The sequence below is a fragment of the Leptidea sinapis genome, chromosome 15, assembly GCF_905404315.1.
Source record: "Leptidea sinapis chromosome 15, ilLepSina1.1, whole genome shotgun sequence".
Lineage (NCBI taxonomy): Eukaryota > Metazoa > Arthropoda > Insecta > Lepidoptera > Pieridae > Leptidea > Leptidea sinapis.
In genome coordinates this window covers 360156-379931 of record NC_066279.1, presented here as the reverse complement: position 1 = coordinate 379931, position 19776 = coordinate 360156, and the positions used below count along the sequence as shown (strand labels likewise).

Here is a 19776-nt window from a genome sequence, read left to right as displayed (position 1 = left end):
CAGTCTACTGATATTCTTGCTCAATCTTCTTTTAAATAAGTTCAGCTAATGGAAGGTATTGTATATCTCCAATATCAGCGGAGAAGAGATGCGTTGCCGGCCTTTGGATTGATTATGATCTAATATTGAAGGTCCCTAAGTCGTATCGGTTTCAAAATATCAGCATAAATAGCAGTTAGTAAACGATTTCACAAAATGCGAGATAACAACTTTCTTTATTTACGCGCGGTAGTCGCAGATATAAACGTGGCGATTAAATATTAAGATTAAAGATTAAACAAAACTAGCGGAATTAACACTAAAGATATTTATTCAAGAAATTTTAATAATGAAGGATTTCTGAGAAGTACCGCCCAATTCAATAAGGAACACTAGATAGACAGATAGACACTTTACTGCATACCATACAGACATAGAAATAAAAATTTAAATTAAAAAAAAAATTAACAAAAACCAACCGACTTCAAAAACACTATTCCAAAACAATAGATATAATGTGCACTAAAAAGTATAAAAATAATTGCGTATTTTTTTTTCAATCTAATTAATAAATATAATTCTAGTTACGATTATTGTTATTTTTGGAATCAGTGTCCTTCCGCCGCGACTCGCTCTCGCATCTCGCCTCCTCACGACTCAAGCACATCTCACCTATAACTATGTATGCAGTAACAAACCTATCTTGGATGACACCGTCCCAGCCGAAAGTTTTGAGGTAACACACATAAAAAATAAAACAAGAACATACCGACGAATTGAGAACCTCCTCCTTTTTTGAAGTCGGTTCAAAAAAGATCTTAAGCTAATTACAGTCGTGTAGGTATGCAGTGGGGGGTATTATCGTTTGGAGCGATCTCATCCAGACAACCCAAAAAATACAGGATACAATAAGTTATTAAATTTAATAGTTAATAAAAGGTGTCTTGAAAATAATGTATGTAAAAATTCCTTTACTTAAGTTATAAAAGAACTACAATAGTAAAATGGTCTTTATTTGAGGCTCAATCACGCATAAACCACTGATCGTATCGACATGAAACTACCACCATTCGATGCGAAATGTATCCTAGATAGTATATACTTATTTTTCGAATACCAACGTTCCTTCATTAATTTATTTTTTTCCTTTTAAAATTCGCTTTATAGTATATAAACACAATAGCTTCAAATTGAGCTCTGACAGCTACATAACATCTAATATACGAGTACTTGTGAAATAGTGTTTGTAAAGAATTAATTTGAAAGAATGTATGTTCCGAGCACGCTTAACATAGATAAGATAGAGTGGTAAACTATTCCACACACAAGATAGAGTGGTAAACTATTCCACAACTTCACTGCAAGTACAGCAAAAGGAAGATTGATTATGAAGAAAAATGACAATATTATTAGAAATTAAAACTCTCATACGAGAATTTTACAAATTTTTACCCTTATAGCAGCATTGCGTGAAATTTATCGGTTTCTCCCAAACTTAATTAAGTAAGGAAGGAAGATTAAGAGTCACACTGGAGCTTCCGAGTATTCCCCTTACAGTTATTTGGTTTAGTTTTATCCTTATTGCTTCAGACACCACATAGCTTGTTGAGATATTATATTGTATATATTCTTCTTAAGCCGTTATGAAATCATTTAGATGAAAGTAACATACATTATCGGCCGTTTCCAATATTCAGTCTATTGTCTCAATTAAGAAATTGAGACAAAAAACGTAACTATCGTTGACTTTTCTGTCCCAATAAACTTATCGACGGTAACTCACCTTATCCGCACACTCTGTCTGTCAATGGGAGGACGTATAGCTTAGTAGCGATAGAAGTATGTATGAAAATTGCAATTCACGCGTCCCAATATAGGGCGATAAGAATGACTTATCGGGTATATTGACAGCTACATATTATTGACAACTACTTACTGACAGTAGAAGGTAGTAATTTATCTATCTGTAGATAGTATATTGGGAACGGACGTAAGTAAACACACAAACACAACAATACTCCAAATGTTTTGAGTTTTATGTAGTGTTCAGTTTCGTGCCAGAGTTTGGTGAGTCAATATCTCCAGAGGATGCCTCGTGTAGAGGCAACAGAAACACATGTCGAATTGTTTAAAGACAAATATTGGCGGAATAAACATGAAAGAAAACTCAAAATATTTGGATAATTATGGACTTCCGCAAAGTAACGCCTACTTCAATAAATTTTCCTACAACAATACAAGTCATGTACGCACAGCACACATCCATGACTTCACTAAGCTTCTTAAATGTATATAAAAAAACAATAGACTTTAACATTATATAACTTTGATAATTTTTCCATTTAAACACTTGGCGGAATGAGGTTACAGCCCTATTTGTGGACGTCATTATTGTCATTTTAAACTTTAATAATTGTAATTTAAACCATCAACTAAACTGACAGAAATCGCTATTAGTCTAAAATTCTCGAATTCAATCATTCAATACGGATGACTTGGATAATTTATATTTCCAGAAAGACTGACAGCTGTAAATACGTCGACAAAAATAGCGGCAAACAGTTAGCCGCAACAAACACACGCACACTTAGACATGGTAGGTAGTGTCTGGCATGTAGCGAGCGTAAGACGTAGCTGTCATTCACACTAGAGTAATAAGCCCGGCCTGTTCACATGCGTTGCCTCACAGCAACAGGCTCAATCTAAATGCATAAATTATCTAAGACGGATTATATGAAAAATATTAGTTTAGTGTTTTTTTTTATGAAAATAAGGCATGAGACGAGCAGGACGTTTAACTGACGGTAATTGATATGCCCATTACAATGCAGAGCCGCTCAGGATTCTTGAAAAACCCCAAAAATTCTAAACAGCACTACGACTGCGCTCGTCACCTTGAGACATAAGATGTATAGTCTCATTTGCCCAGTAATTTCACTAACTATGGCGCCCTTTAGATCGAAACACAGTAATGCTTACACATTACTGCTTTACGGCAGAAATAGGCGCCGTTGTGGTACCCATAATCTAGCCGGCATCCTGTGCAAAGGAGCCCACTGATGATGAAGCATGATCTCAAACTTCGGGTGTCGCCAGCCTCGGGCAGGCAACTTCACCGTTGCATGAAATAGTCTTGTTTGATCACTAATTACACAATATTTATACTATTACATGCATACTTCAATCATACTTTAAAAATAACAAATTGTTTAGATTTGAAAGAGCCTACATCTCAAGTCAATTTCCTAATATGCAATTATTGGGGTTGAGCAGGTTATCTGTAGATCATGTAGATGGAGCCACCTGAACAATTGAACAATACATACCAAGATTTATGAACCATGCGCCATTCGAACGGTTGGCTCAGTTGGTAAGTGCGCTCGGATGGAACCGGAGAGGTCGCGGGTTCGAGTCACGCATCGTTCATAAATTTTGGTTACAAATTTAATTAAATGAATCCCAGAAGTAAGGGTAACCATTTAAAAAAATAACAAATTATTGCATGCATTTCAGTTGATTACGTCTTTATTTTTTATACATTTGTTTTCAATATGTGTGTGTTTGTAATCGTGTTTGTTAACTAACCTTAGAAAGCCTGAATAGGTTGACCTAAGACGGAGTCCATTGTAAATCTTTTAGTTGTAATTTTTCTTTTTGTACATTAATATTTGTATTGCTATATAGTCAATATTAATTAATGTTAATATGAATTTATTAATATTAATGTTCACTATTATAAATATTGTTTGAAAACTTTGGTTTCTTCCACTAGCATTAAATCTTTCATACATATTCTTTAATTTGGTACTTTTGAGCTGCAATTCAATGTAAGTCGTAAATATATAAGCGAAATTATAAATATATATCTATTTGAGACGCAGATTTTACTTTTATTATAAATAATGGCTGCGTTTATAAACGGCATTCCGCTATCTCACGTCTCACCAAAGTGATATAAATAGCGCTATTTTTCACGGGGACTTAAATTTTTAAATGAGTAGGAAGTCTCAAAAGCTCTTAATAGCCGACGAGCTTTGAAATATATTCATATTTATTAATTTTTCTAGTATTTCAAGACAGTTTGTTGTGGGCTTAAGCTCCTTTACTATTTTTTAATATGTGTTGCGTGATACTTTGACTTATATTTATTTTAGGAACTAAGTTGTTTACGCGGATTAAGATTTGTGATAGAAATCATCATCATAGATTCAGTCTGGTTCTGGTATTACCATAGTATAGAAGTGATATAGGCATTAGAAATATCAGCTCTAAGATACCGTACCCGTCATAATAATTACACTAACTTATACATCGCAAACAAGTAGTGATTTAGTATTAATCTAAACGGCGGACGTAAAACAACTCGTAAATATGTTGTATCTAACTGCGGAAATTCTTTCACCATTTGCATCTATACCTATATACTTATATAACTATACCTTTGTATATCAAAATGAAAAAAAAACGAGAGGGATATAGAGTTTTTCCTCAATTAAAATATCTGTATATTTAAAAATTAAGTTTTACCCTTAAACCCAAGTACACTTTTTATCTGTATTCAACCCTTCCAGTACATACCAGTATATAGTACATGTGCGCCGTGTGTGAATGATGTAATTTTTAGTAATTAGTAAGAGATAGGCTCGACTGAAAGCTGTCGTTTAATGAATTTAACATTCCGTCAGCGCATTTCTCCGTGCTGCTAATGGTGCCAGTCTGGGTGGCAAAGAGCTTGAATAAAAGCTGGAGTAAGTCACGCACTGACGCGTTTTTATATTATTTATAATTAAAATAAATTTAAAGAAATTTTTTTAGTGAAAATAGCCGAGCTGCTTTTTGAAGTGAAACTTCTTTGGAATCGTTGTAATTTGAAACTCGATGAAACAAAAAAGCGAGACGATAGAGACACAAACAGGTAAATGTTTAGGATTCAGCCGGCTACAGAATGAGATAGTAATCATTATATAGTGTTTTGGTACCAGGCGATCATAGTTGAAGAAGAGATTGTCTTGACACGAGTATACCTTTATATATTCTGATGTCATGCGTACGACGTATTACTAAATAGACACCAGTAGAACATAAATATGGTAGCGGTGATAATAATATCTTTCATAGTGGTTGAAATGATGTGTCATCCTAGCAACTAGATGTCTCAGAGAGCGCTTCTAATCCAGAATCTCTACTTCGGTAGTAGTATATGGAAGGTTAATGGGTTTATTAATTAAGAAACTAGAAGTTTCTAAAATATCAATAAAAAAGTCAGTACAAAATTATTTAAAGTTTGAATAAAGAAATTTATTAAACTGCTACAGATGTGCACTGAAGATATGAAATCTTTTAAAAAGTGCGTTTAAATGGATATTAATTCAGCATGATTTCGATTGATGTCAGGACGGCGAATGACATCATTCCTTAAGAGCCATCTAAAAACAAAAAAAAACCCTTGCCTACTTTAAATTTACTGTGCTTTTTGAACAGAATAAAAAATATTTGTGTCTGCGTTTTATGATATTTTAGCGTCAAAAGCTTACGCCTTGTACCATACACGCGAAGTGTGTAAATCAAAGGACGTATAGTAAGGGCTCTCGAGAGTAAAGCCGCGTTTCCCTGCCTGTATTACATGGGACATCGCAGCTTGCATAATACGTAACTCTATTTAACAAATATTCTTTATGGATTTTTTTTAGTTAGTTTTCTTATAATTTGCGTTAAGCTCGTCTTATTCTGCTAATCAGTATCAATTATATAAATATTTATTTTACTCTTTATTGTTGCGAATAGAATAAATTATCTATCGGCAGTTGATGAGCGATATTTTGTCACGATGGATATTTAAAATGTTAATAATGATCTTTAGTGATATGTAAACATTTAAAATAGCAATGGATTCCCGAAAAGTAATGCCTGGTTCTATTTATTTTCGCGACGGATATGTCTGAAATAGCGGTACCAAAATTTAAGACTACGTATTGTCAAAACAATAGTACACACATAATGGAGCACACTATTTTTTATATTTTGAATTATATTTTTTTTAACGTTGCAACCTTCTTAGTAATAAAAAAAAACAATTGGCGGGAAATCATTTGTCAATTGTTTTTTATCACACATCAAAAAAAAAGTTGAATTAAGTCGAACAGATTTTAGAGCGATGATTTTTTATGATTTTAAAAGTTCTCTCTCTCTCTGTGCCGCTCGTCTTCAAAATGCTTTTGGGAGAGAAGCACCTTGCTTGAGCACCATGAGGCCATAGTTTGCTGAATTTGAGAGGTCGGTCTGACTTGTTGTCTTTACATGACAAACTTCGTGCAGGGTGGCCTTCAAGTGCCTTCAACGAAAATAATGTGGCTACTGATATGCGGCTAATTAAAGAAAACCCGCGGACTACCTATGAGACAATTCGAGGACTATTGGGGATTGATATGAACTTGATTTTGTTTGATCCCTCATGAACTGACAGCGGTACAGATGCGGGCTCGCGTGGAATGGTGCTCACAGATGCTAATGAAGTACGACCACGGACATTCTAATGCTGTTTATGACATTGTCACAGGCGACGAAACGTGGATTCATAGTTTTGAAGCATAAAAAAAAGCAGCGATCTTGTGAATGGGGGTTTGCAAAATTAGAACAGGCCATCTAAAATGAGGCAGGCGAGAAGCGTTGGTAAAAAAATAATCGCATTTTTTTTCTCAGCTACGGGTCCCACCTGAAGATTACACTCACAATCCCAATCTGAAGATTACAAATGTGTTAATGCCGAGTGGTATTCTAACATTTGTTTACACAGGGTCTTAAAAAAAGTTCGGCCCACAAAAGTAAGTTACTTTTAGCTTCCGAAAAAGTACAACTCGTCACCCATCATGCACATAGCCCCGACCTAGCACCCTGTGATTTCTGTATTTTCCCCAAAATCAAAGATTTGATGAGAGGTTTCACTTTTACCAATTCTGAAGGAGTAGTTACAGCACATTGAAAACATGCCTTCAGATCTGTGGTCTTCCTGTTTTAAAAAATGGTTCGATCGCATGAAAAAATGTTTAAAATGTAAAGGAGAGTATTTTGAAAAGCAATAAATATAATATTTTTGTTATAACATGTTGTTTTCTTAAGTTACGCAAAACTTTTAGTGTGACCTACGTATAAATAGTGAACAGAATATTTTGTTCATAATTGTGTGTTTATTAATATTGTTCAGGTTAGAGTATCTAGTTGGTGAATCTAAAATTAATGAATTAGATAATATAACTTTAAGTTCTAAACAATTTGTTATAATTTTTTTAATGTAACAACCCTCACTTCTGGGGTTAATTACACAAATTAATTTGAAAACAAGTTTTATTAACGATAACTCAAAACCGCGACGTCTCAAAAAAAAACAAATTGTTTAGATTTGAATGAGGGACATCTCAAGTCAATTTCCTAATATACAAATATTGAGATTGAGCAGGTTACTAACTGTAAAGTAGATCCTGTAGATGAAGCCACAACCTGAGAGTTGAACTAAGATTTATGAACTTAACGTCACTGGAACGGTTGGAAGAGAGGTCGACGGAACGCGAGAGGTCGCGGGTTCGAGTCCCGCAGCGTTTTTAAATTTGTTTTCAAATTAATTTATGTACCATAACTTTTCTTAAAAAACATTGATACAGTACTATATGTACATATCAGGAGACATAATAATAATAAATTGGTATACTATCATAAAAAAATACCTATTCCATGAAATAGTTCAATGTTTAGTCTAGACAATGGCGTATCTACCACATTTCCAAATACAAGACACGATAGCTAGAAAAATTCAATGTTAATATGAAACAATAATATTCGTTAAACGATATTATATAGTGAAAAACTTCTACGATTCACTTGAATAGAACGTATATTTAATAATTTCAGTATAATCACGCCTATATATACATAGTACACTAAATGATATATAACACTAGGGCAGTCGGGTGACCAGCAGAGAGCACATCCGACACTTTCGACTACCCCAACAAGAAGTGCCCAATAGCTGTGAGCAATTCCTAACAGTTACAAACACTACCAACTTAATAATACGAAACTACCAAAACAAAGTGACATCACTAACATTATATAATATTACAATTATTAAATATAAAAACTAAAACAATATCATATTAACAGGTTACAAATTATAACACAAATAAAATTTTATGAACGACGCGGGACTCGAACCCACGACCTCCGGCGTTCCGTGCCGGTGCTCTTACCAACCGAGCTAACCGTTCGAGTGACGTATCATCATAAAATCTTGTATGCTTTGTTCAACTCTCAGGTTGTGGCTTCATAAAATTTTGTTTTTCAAATTTTATTTGTGTATTAATCCTAGATGTGATAGTTACCACTTTAAAAATATAACAAATTGTTTACAAATTATTCTTTATTGTGAAATAACCATAACATTTGCAATATCCGCAATGAGAACATAAAACTCGTTCAAAATCAAACTTCGATGTTTAGATGAAAAATGTATCGTCGATCCGTCTATATTAGTTTCAGTCGTAAATCTACTTTCGGAATAGTCAATTCCCGTGAGGGGAGCTATCTGAAGACCACTGCCTGACTTTATTGAATCTCGAAGTTACCTTGTCGACTTTCTATCGGAAATTGTATTGAGTGATGTGGTATCGTTATGAGTTATGTCGTCTTAACATCATTGTGTTATTGCTCTGCTCTGTAATAGATAAGACTAGCTTCGAGTCCCGCATCGTTCATAAAATTTTGTTTTCAAATTTCCTAGGTTTATCACGCCGGTTAGTATTGTAGTCTCCGTACGAGTGTGGAACTAATCTGGTCGAGACTGTACGTGCAGTAATCGTAGAAAACGGTGGAGCATATGCTACTATATATATATACTTGCTGATCCGACAGACGTTGTTCTGTCATAATAAATAATATACAGTTTTTTTAATGGATTTGTGAACAATATTTCATAACATCACCAATGTGTTCGTAACATATGCTTCTTGTTGTTATAATTGTTGTTTCACAGCAGAACTGTAAGACCGTGCGTCAATAAATTCTCTCACTGCAAATATGTCCATACAAAAGAAGTATTGGAAATAAAAATAATTATGGGTCCCAAATCTAAATAAAAACTATCCTATCTCTCAAGTTTGACTAAACTGCACTCCATGAAGTAATCCCCATTAAAATCCGTTCATTCGTTTAGGAATCCATCGCGGACAAACAACGTGTCACGTAATTTATATATATTAAGACTAGCTGCCCAGACAGACGTTGTTCTGTAGATAATAAAAAAAATACTGTTTTATAGGAATTGGCCAATAATATTTCAAAACATCAAGAATTATTTCGTAAAAAATGCTCCCTGTTGTTACAATGAAATTGTTTCACAGCGGAACTGTCAAACCGTGCGTCACTTAATTCTCTCATAGAGAATATGTCCATACAAAACAAATATTGAAAATAAAAATAATAATGGGTCCCAAATCGAAATAAAAACTATCCATTCTCTCAAGTCGGACCAAACTGTACTCCATGAAGTAATCCCCATTAAAATCCGTTCATTAGTTTAGGAGTCCATCGTGGACAAACAACGTGTCACGTAATTTATATATATTAAGATTTTTTATCTTACCTTTTAAATCTTGATGAAATTGTAACCTTCTGAAACTTTTCAAGTAGATACTTAATAACCGCACTGAAAACAAAAGACTTCCATTTCTAAAAAAAAGCATCTCTTATTTCATCTAACCAATATTCTAGCTTTACCAGCTAATTTTTACGCGCTTTGAAAATTTGATTTTTTTTACACTGGTAGAATATTCCTAAACATTGCTAAAATAATGACCACATCACAAAAAAATGATATAAAATTAACGAGATTTATCACAACCAGCAACACTCGTATTCAAAATTTTAAACAATGTTACAAAGCTCAAAGTTAAAACTATTCACACGATCAAACTTCCCAACACGGATACGAATTCCCAACAAAACTAATAATTATTTATTATTTGAGCGGAAAATCGGAGGATTCCTTTGTTATTTATAAACTACATTACATACATGGCTAACTTCTGCGTTTAATTACTGCTCTGCAACTTTGGTGGACTGTAATTGAAACGACAAAACCATACAGGTATCGACTATTTCTCTAGCAAACTATCTACTCTTTCAAATTCATTTATGTGAAATAAATACATCATTGTAAGTATAAAGTGAATTGTACGAAATTTAGATTTTATTTAGAAGGAGCAATGAAAAAGAAAAACCAGGAGTCCATGGACATCAGCAATACCAAAGGTAGGTGATACTAGAGGGAGGCTCCTTTGCACAGGACGTCGGCTAGATTATGGGGTACCACAGCGGCGCCTATTTCTGCCGAGAAGCAGTAATGTGTAAGCATTATTGTGTTCTGGTCTGAAGGGCGCCGTAGCTAGTGAAATTACTGTGCAATTGAGACTCAACGTCTTATGTCTCGAGGTGACGAGAGCTTTTGTATTGCCGCTCTGAATTTTTGTGTTTTCCAAGAATCCTGTGCGGCATTGCATTGTAATCGGTAAGGCGTATCAAATACCAAACTTCACGTCCTGCTCGTCTCTTGATTTCATAAAAAAAAGGTCAAGAGATGCGTTGCCTACGATATGGCGCGCACTGTTCATTGTATGCGGTCAAATGGAAGACGTGGGCTTATTTAGTGTATGCGGATTGATACATCTATTGCCCTCGTAACTCTTTTAAGTTCTTTTTTATGATCAAACACTTCTTTTTTTTTTTGAAGTGAAAACTTCTTTAGCGGCGTTGAGCCCTCTTCTTTGGATGGGTATAAAATGTTATACTCGCATCAGGACACGTGACCTGATCGAAAATTCGTAAGACAGACGTGGAACTTATGGATGAAAGTTGATTTTTCTGAGAGATAAACTTGTTAATGTAAAATTATTGTAATTAAAGCATCAAGATTGTATAAAAATATTGTTGACTGATTTTGTTATTCATAATTGTAATTTTTTCACCCACAAACACGATTTTTCAGTTTGTCACCACAGGGTGTCAGTAATATGAAAGCGCAGAGTAATACTTGCACTTCCCTATTTTTTCCAAAGCCAAACAAAACCTCTCTAAGCAACACGATAAAAAATTCATGAATTTTAAACATATCTTAATGACATCATTAATATTCATATTCTACGGAAAGCCTATTTTCGACGCTTTAAACGATACGATTGAAAGTTTGCAATAAATTTTGCAAAATGTGTCTGCTTTATTAAACGGATAATACATCTTGTGTACACTTTTGAGTAATAGTGAAGTATCGATATCTCTTCGATAAACTTAAAGAATATTTCAAACAAAGTTATAATCCAACTTTAAATAAGAAGGAGTTTCTTTCGTTACTTCTTGAGATTCAGCCCTATACTTGTGAATATCTTTAAATGATAATTTAATATAAGAATGCCATAAGAAATTGGGGATGGAATTTCATATAATTGATTTATTTACCAGTTGTGATGAATTTTAATTATTTACTTGATAATAAATACGTTTTTAGTTTGGAATACATCTGAACAGGATGTTTTTAACGTAATTTTCATCTAAATATGTCCAATTTACAACCTGCGTACACGACGTACGATCACTAGAAATATAAAATTATCAACGCTCATATAAGTATTAAAAATTAGGAAAAAATGAATTTTTTAATATAGTGAACTAGTTAGTTACATTAGTTACGTAGGTACTAAAATATTTTTTCTACCATTTGATTCGGCTTAAATTTAAGTGTTTTTTTAAAGCTATGATCTAGTTTTTAAGATCCCCAATATAAAGGGTTTGTTTGTTAACAAAAGGAACCTACAATTTTAAAAACACGTAAATTTCTTTCATTTAATTAAAACACATTTAATTTTAACCATTTATGTAATTAATACTAATAGTGTTTCAATTCAGCGTCTAGACGGATAAACGATAGGGTGCGGTATGGAGAGCAATGTTACACACCTACCCACAAAGTACCGGTACGCTCTATTGTGCATCGGTACTCGTACGCGTGAACTGGATGTATTTTTATGTACTCGTAACACGATATGTGATACATTTACATGTATCACAGACCCCCCCGAAACCTAAAATGGTAAGGGACAATACAGGAGATGGTCACACGATCTTAGGACGATAGCAGGGAAGGTCTAGGTTAGCTAAAGATAGAAAAGATTGGAAGAAGTTGGAAGAGGCCTTTGTCAATAGACAAACAGATAGTGATAGATACATAGCTAAGGATAGTATGTAAGTATATATGTAAATTCTACTATCTGAATAAAGGCTATATTATTATTATTATAACACGAATGTACGTAAACATTTAAAATAAAAAAAAATATATGATGTTTTTTGACAACCCTTACATATATATATAGAGACTAGGCATCGAGACAGAATTATAGGTCTTTAACAAAGGAGTTGATTTACCTAATACTAATATTTTATGAAAATAAGGTACGTGACGAGCAGGGCGTTCAGCTGATGGTATTTGATACGCCCTGCCCATTACAATGCAGTGCCGCTCAAGATTCTAGAAAAATCCCAAAAATTCTGAGCGGCACTACAACTGCGCTCGTCACCTTGAGACATAGGATGTTGAGTCTCATTTGCCCAGTAATTTCACTAGCTACTGTGCCCAGGCCGAAACACAGTAATGCTTACACATTACAGCTTCACGGCAGAAATAGGCGCCTTTGTGGTACCCAAAATCTAGCCGGCATCCTGTGCAAAGGAGCCACCCTCTGGTATATATAACGTAACATAGAAATATCTATGTGTTCCGTGTTCGGTAGATTCACTTTGTCGAAAACCTTATCAACTGCCCGCTTATGGTATTAAATTTTTAATCGTATACCCACACCACGTTCTAGTCGGATTTACTTACCCCCTTATTCATAATAGTCTGCTAACTTAAAGCATTGCTAATTCTCACTCTGTCTTCGTCTATTGACCTAAGTCAGAATGAGAAAAAACACTCCTTAGCGGCTGTTTTAAGTTAGCGGACCATTATGAATAAGGGGGTTATTGTGTACCTACTCAGGGCTTAGGCGTGCGATAGAGACAGCAGGCGTGATTTTCACACAACTTAGCTATTTACGTCGAGTTGTAAGTTCGAGGACCAATCTGATAAGGCCAAAGCTTACAATTTGCACGATGACAGAATAACCTACTGTTTAACCAATTTACGTGTCAAACTATAATACTATACAGCCGTTTTCAATAACGTATCTCTAGTGACGGATATATTGCTATCACCGTTTAATGACAAGATCTTATCTATCCATATTTATGTCCAATATAGTTGTATTATTAGTTACAGCCCAATGTCGATAGGTTATTGAAATGTAATGAAAAAAGATAGATTTATCTACCTCTAGTATGTTAAACTAAGGATAGATAGGTTATTGAAAAGAGCCGTAAGTTGTTTTCTATAATAGGGCTTTTATCCTAATTTAAACAAAGAAAATAAAATATGTTCCTATAACTAGGAATAAATTGGCACGCACGTTGCGGTGAGCGATTGACAACCAACTGAATGACTGCCTCGAGGGTACCTGGCACTAACAAGTAAACTACTAAGTACTACTAATACTCTGAGAAAAGAACTGTACTTCAAGAGGCACGAGAAGATAATTGATAAAGATTCGAAAAATGAATCTTTTGCAAAGCATCTTTCTTTTACGCGGTCTCGACTCTCTTTTACGACCTGGATTACTTTTGCAGTTTAGTTTAAAGTTTTATATAAAGTTTAATAGTAAGAAGTTTTGAGATTTTTATACGAGGAAAATTATGGAGTCCGTACATCCTTACCATTGCATTCTCAAAATCTTTTAATCTATATATATATATAAAAATGAATTGCTGTTCGTTAGTCTCGCTAAAACTCAACAACGGCTGGACCGATTTGGCTAATTTTGGTCTTGAATTATTTGTGGAATTCCAGGGAAGGTTTAAAAGGTGAATAAATAAGAAAGTGTCGGAAATGAAATAAAAACAACAATTTTGTCTTTCGGTTGATGTGTCCCCCGTCGTCCGATATTTGTTTTGTATGGACATATTTTCTATGAGAGAATTTATTGACGCACGGTTTGACAGTTCTGCTGTAAAACAATTTCATTATAACAACAGGGAGCATATTTTACGTTGTTGTGTGCATGTTAATTATTTTTTTATGTTAGCTGGTTTTTGCGTTACCTATAAGCGTGACAGTTCAGTCTCGATTGAAAGTCAAATCGAATGAGCATTCTTGCACGGTATTTCCAGGGCGACACTGCTCCCATCGTTCTTGTGGTTGCAAGAGCTGGTGATATATGTTATCACCGGCCGTTCCCAATATTAAGTCTATCTATTACTTGAGATAAAAATCGTAACTATCGTTGGCTTTTCTGTCCCAATAAACTTATCGACGGTAACTCACCTTATCCGTGCACGCTGTCTGTCAATGGGACGACGTATTACCAGAGATATAAAGTTTGTATGGAAATTGCAATTCACGCGACCCAATATAAGGCGATAGCTGACCCGTCAAACGTTGTTTTGCCATATAAAGTATAATTCACGCGATAGTTTTATAAGTAATAAAATATTGCCTATATTATAGCCTGTACATCATTTTGTTCTATTGTCAAAAGTTTTTGCAGCGCACGCAAAAATAGGTTTTCGATTTTACACCTTGTGTTACAAAATAGCAATTTTATTACGGATCCCTAATTTTGAAAAAATAAAACATAGCCTATAGCCTTCCTCGATAAATGGACTACCCAACACTGAAAGAATCATTCAAATCGGACCAGTAGTACCAGAGATTAGCGCGTTCAAACAAACAAACAAACACTGCAGCTTTATAATATTAGTATAGATAAGAAAGACTTATCGGGTATATTGGGACAGCTTCAGATTTTTGACAGCTAATTACTGACAGTAGAAGGTAGTAATTTATCTCTATCTATAAATAGTATATTGGGAACGGCCGTTAGAGTCTAGTTACCCATTCTCTAGGTAATCCTCCTTTTTCAGAACAAAGTCAAAGTCAAAAATATTTTATTGACATAAAAATCAGAAGATTGCTCGTCAACGTCAATCACTAAAAATACAATTCAGATACATTTTAATTACACAAATGTTTAATATATACATATTTTTAAAATAATGCAATCCAGTAAAACAACTATAATACTATTTAAATCCATATTGTAATATCCTTTATCTACACCCATGCTTTAAATCCTCAATTAAAGATTCTGAACCAGTAAGCTTATTGCCAACATTAAAACACCCAATGTTCTAATAACCATTACATCATCCAAAAGATTGTTGTAATGTTGTACTGAATTTCATAACAACATTCCTATGTTTTTTTTTATCCCTTCATGCGCAAAGAGTTTCAACAGACAGCCACATTCTTATTGCTCGATGCGTGGTATCTGCATGAATTTCAAAAAAAGAACATTATAGTTTACGCGCGTTCCACACTACCAGAGCGTCGCGCGCCGTAAAAAAAATAGGTTATTCGCATCCCCGCCATTTTTCTTCGATATTTTTATTGTTTTGTTTACAAAAAATGAGCGATTCATTTTAAACGCTGCAAAAGAACATTATATTCGAGTGAATTTTAATTATTGCATTATACAAAATGTAAATTACAACTAAAATACATAATTGTTTCGTTACTACTTACTTTATTTGTATATAATCAGTAATGAATGATATAAGGTTACTACTAGGACTGGTGTTTTAATGTTAGCAGTAAGCTAACTGTTCCAGAATCTTTTAGAGGATTCATATTCTGGGTGTAGATAAAGTCTTGTATGCAACTGTTGATAATTAGGTATTAAAACACTCATGTGATACTATTATCACACTCGGCTTTGCCTCGTGTGATAAATCCACATTCGTGTTTTAATACCCCTTATTACACAACAGTTGCATAAATAACTATTACGTAATCTTCAATACTGTAATAAGCCTTCGACATAAGTCCGCGTTTAATAAAAGATTTAAATTTATTTATTGATAATTCAGATACACTTTTTGGTAATTTATTGTAAATAATTGTTTATTTTACAGAGCATAGTAGGGGGCATATGAGCTTGTAGTTATTTCTAGTATATGGTCAAAAACACTTACTTATATCGAGAGTAGACACAGCATCCTTCACAAGCTGGTAGGTGTCTCCATTAATCCTGAGGAAGTCAACACATCCAAGTAGACCTTCAGACAGCCCCAGCTTACTCTGCAGACCCGTCGTGTTCCCGCCACCTCCAACCCACACGGGCTCTCGGAACGTCATGCGGGAGAACAATCCCTGAGGATAACATGAGCATATTATATAAAATATTAAATTAAAAAAAAAAACTCTATCTTTTCCCGGATGGTTGCTACTTTCACAATATCACAATTGACATTTATAAGATCAATTATTCAAGATGAGATAATTTCGATTAGTTCTACGTATTATACCAAATTAAATTATGCAATCATATGAATAAATACTGAAACTACTTTTTATTCATACCACCACTATTCTAATAAAATAAAAAAAACAACTCTAAAAACTTAAATTACGTGCTTCCAACTAAAACATCGCATTTTATATTCACAGAGTCCAAACAAATTCTCGTTTCGAGGCAAAGCGTAACTTTCCATGTTCCGAGTTAAGGCGCTCGTGTTTTCATTTTATCATTCTTTTTACGTGAGCTGTCTACAGAAAAGGCTCTGCTGATGGTTGGAAATGCATTTTAATAGTAAATTTACCTCAGAACTTAGAAATTATGACCGTAATGTTGAATTCGTTCCTACATACCTATACCTACCGTACAAGTACCAACTAACGAGTTAGCCCTCGACGATTATACTTACTGTATTCTTCGTTGATTTATTGGATTTTGTCCATAACGTTTTATTTTAATTATTTTACGCAAAATCCTAAAAGATTTTATAAAATATTAGGTAATATAAATAAATTGTTTAGTAAAGTGATAAAACAATGCCGAATAAATACTTTTTTCTCTTAGCAGAGAGTAAAAAAACACTTTATCGAGCAAAATATATAATATTAGTGGTTAAGCTTTCAAATTTCCGTTTTGTACTGAAATATTAAAATAATTTTTGTAAGTTGAAATATGTTTTAATTGAAGTATTTTCCCTCGTTATCATTTCCATTTTTGCCATTTTTTTATGCCATTTATGCCGTTATCATTTTTTTATGCCTTTGCGGTAGAACTCTGGGGATCTGGACTTCACAAACTCAGTGAAGGCATTTCATATTGCCTTTAACACAAAATTACGATAGTGAAAATTTTCTAAACCGCAGAAAAACGGTAGTCGGCTTAGGACATATCTGGCGAGTATCGGAGGGTTTCAAAATGTAGGTTCAATAGAGTGGTAATCAATACAATGGAGTGATAATCGTAAATTTTATTACTAATTATTGAATTAGGTCAGGACACGAAATTTTATGTAATTTTTGTTTTGTTGTTTTTACTTTTTTATTGAAATATTAATATTTTAGAATGGTAACCCTTCATATAATATGCATAACCTTTAAGTGGTTTGACAATCCGATAGACCACCTGGGGTTCTCCGGAAGACTAGCGCTGATCATATCACCTGTGGGTATGATCAGTATTATGCTGAGGTGAACTCCAATTTTGCATGTTCATGTAAATTAATAAATAAATCTACTTGTATACTAGGTTTAAGTTGCAGAATAAATGACTTTTCTATCTTTCTTTCTAAATATCGGTTGACGAGTCGCGGCTGTCCCATTGCGAGATACGCCATCATAATCGCAGTTCAGTAATCAGTATATCTGTTGGTATTGCTTGACTAGATCTGAGAAAGCTGTAGTAATCACCAAATAATGACACCCAAGGTAAGCTTCGCCTTAGGGCATTGTTATTCGCTTGCAATTATCATACAAAATACACTTTAGATTACACGTCACTATTAGCCCCTAATCCCCTCATTTTGTGCCTGTTCAATAATGGGCTACAACTGTAGGTATCATTATATCAGCCGGAATACGCCTACTGCTGGACAAAGGCCTTCCCTAAAGATCTCCACGACGATCGGTCCTGCGCTGTCCTCATCCAACCTCTTCTTGACCAGATCATCGGTCCATCTTATGGGGGGCCTACCAATACAACGTCTTCCAGTACGTGGTCACTATTCGAGGACTTCGCTGACCCAACGACCATCTGTCCTTCGAGCTATGTGTCCACTGCCACTTCAGTTTGGTATTGTGGCTCGTAGTAACATCAAACCATGCCGATTCCTTGGGAGTTTGATGTGATCGGCTTCTATCATCGCATTCAATTCATAATTATTCATCTCAGTGGCTGGTCTTTCACGGGGTTCATTCTTCAAGTCAAAGTTTCCCCTACGGACGCGATTTAACCGAAGACGCACGGCGCCTATATTAGCTCTAAGCACATCAGGTTTATTGCAAGCTGTTTCTGTCGCGTTAGCTGTTCTATTTCAGAAAACTTTATCAAAAGTTATTCCAATTTTCAATGTATATTTACCCTTACTATCCGAATCAAAAAAAAATTAAAGTCAACCAATGCAATGTTGTATAAATTTTAAATCTAGAATATTCTGTCATGCATTGATGTACAATAAGCAACTAGATTCACAATCGCCTATTAAAAGGTCGTCAAAAATATCCGAGCGGCGTTGTCCCTATATAGTACGTATTCGTTAACTTATACAGATAACATTAAAACATTCATTCAAATTAACACCTTTTTCCGTGGCAGTAATGTTTAAAGTCTATTGTTTACGCTCGTTAGAATTTGATTATGGTACGAAGGAGACGGACGCGAACATGAGGCAAAAATATTTTGTTTTAGCAATTGAAATGTTATTATTTAGAAAAATGATTAAAAAAGATAGTTACACAATTTTATTAATTTAAAGTAGCACTTGCCTGAAATACGACAGTCTACCCTTTTTAAGTTTGGACATGCTGTTATTTGGACAATTTTTCACTGAACACTGAGTCATTGCGTGGCTTTGTATTCAAAGCGCGGTCGAAACACAACTCAATGAAAACTGTGCCTAATAGATGGGAAGGCAGAGTTTTGCTTCAGGCAACTTTTGAGCGTGATTGTGAATCTAATTGTCTATTGTAACTCAATGCTGTCATGTTAAAAGAGTATCAGTCTGAAATCTCCCACCTAGCCAGTTTTATTGTAGTTCAAAGTGCTGCTTAGGCACCGTAATAACATTCTGTTTTCCCATATTAAAAGCAGACTTAAAATATAAGTCCTTAAGACATAACTTACTGTCTGCATTCCTATAAAAATGGATTCAGCCAAGAAAGCCGTTATTTCTTCATCAACTGCAAACGATATCTTAAGGCAAAGTAGTAAAAAACTTGAAGTAAAACCGTAGCATTCCATGTTAAAAAAATTGTAAAATAATTTTCTATTTTAAGCAGAGCTAGTCCTCAAGAAAGGTTGCTTTTAACGCTTTATAAACGTTTACAAAGCCGTTTTTCCAACTTCCGAGCGAGTGTTTATATTAAAACTCTTAAACACAGAGTTATTATTATTTCATTATAAGCAAACGGCTTATGCAAAGAGAAAGATTAATTTCAAAAGAACTTAATTTAGGTACTACTTGTGGAGGTTATCAAAGGATTCTGGCTTAATTAAAATCGTTCATTACAGATCTCAGCTTTCAAAGCTTAGGTATAAAGAGGCTTTAGTAATAAGTCAAAGTTCATTTGACAATTCACTGATTAGCTGAGAGTGG

The 19776-nt window shown here is 34.3% G+C and overlaps 1 protein-coding gene across 1 annotated transcript in view; it reads right to left on the bottom strand.

The window, feature by feature from the left end:
* LOC126968371 (pikachurin-like) overlaps window positions 1–19776 on the bottom strand; it is a 168858-nt gene that overhangs the window by 30288 nt on the left and 118794 nt on the right. The window contains exon 8 of the mRNA XM_050813359.1: window positions 16144–16321. Coding sequence (XP_050669316.1) covers window positions 16144–16321 — 178 coding nt within the window. The remainder of the gene's footprint in view (window positions 1–16143; window positions 16322–19776) is intronic.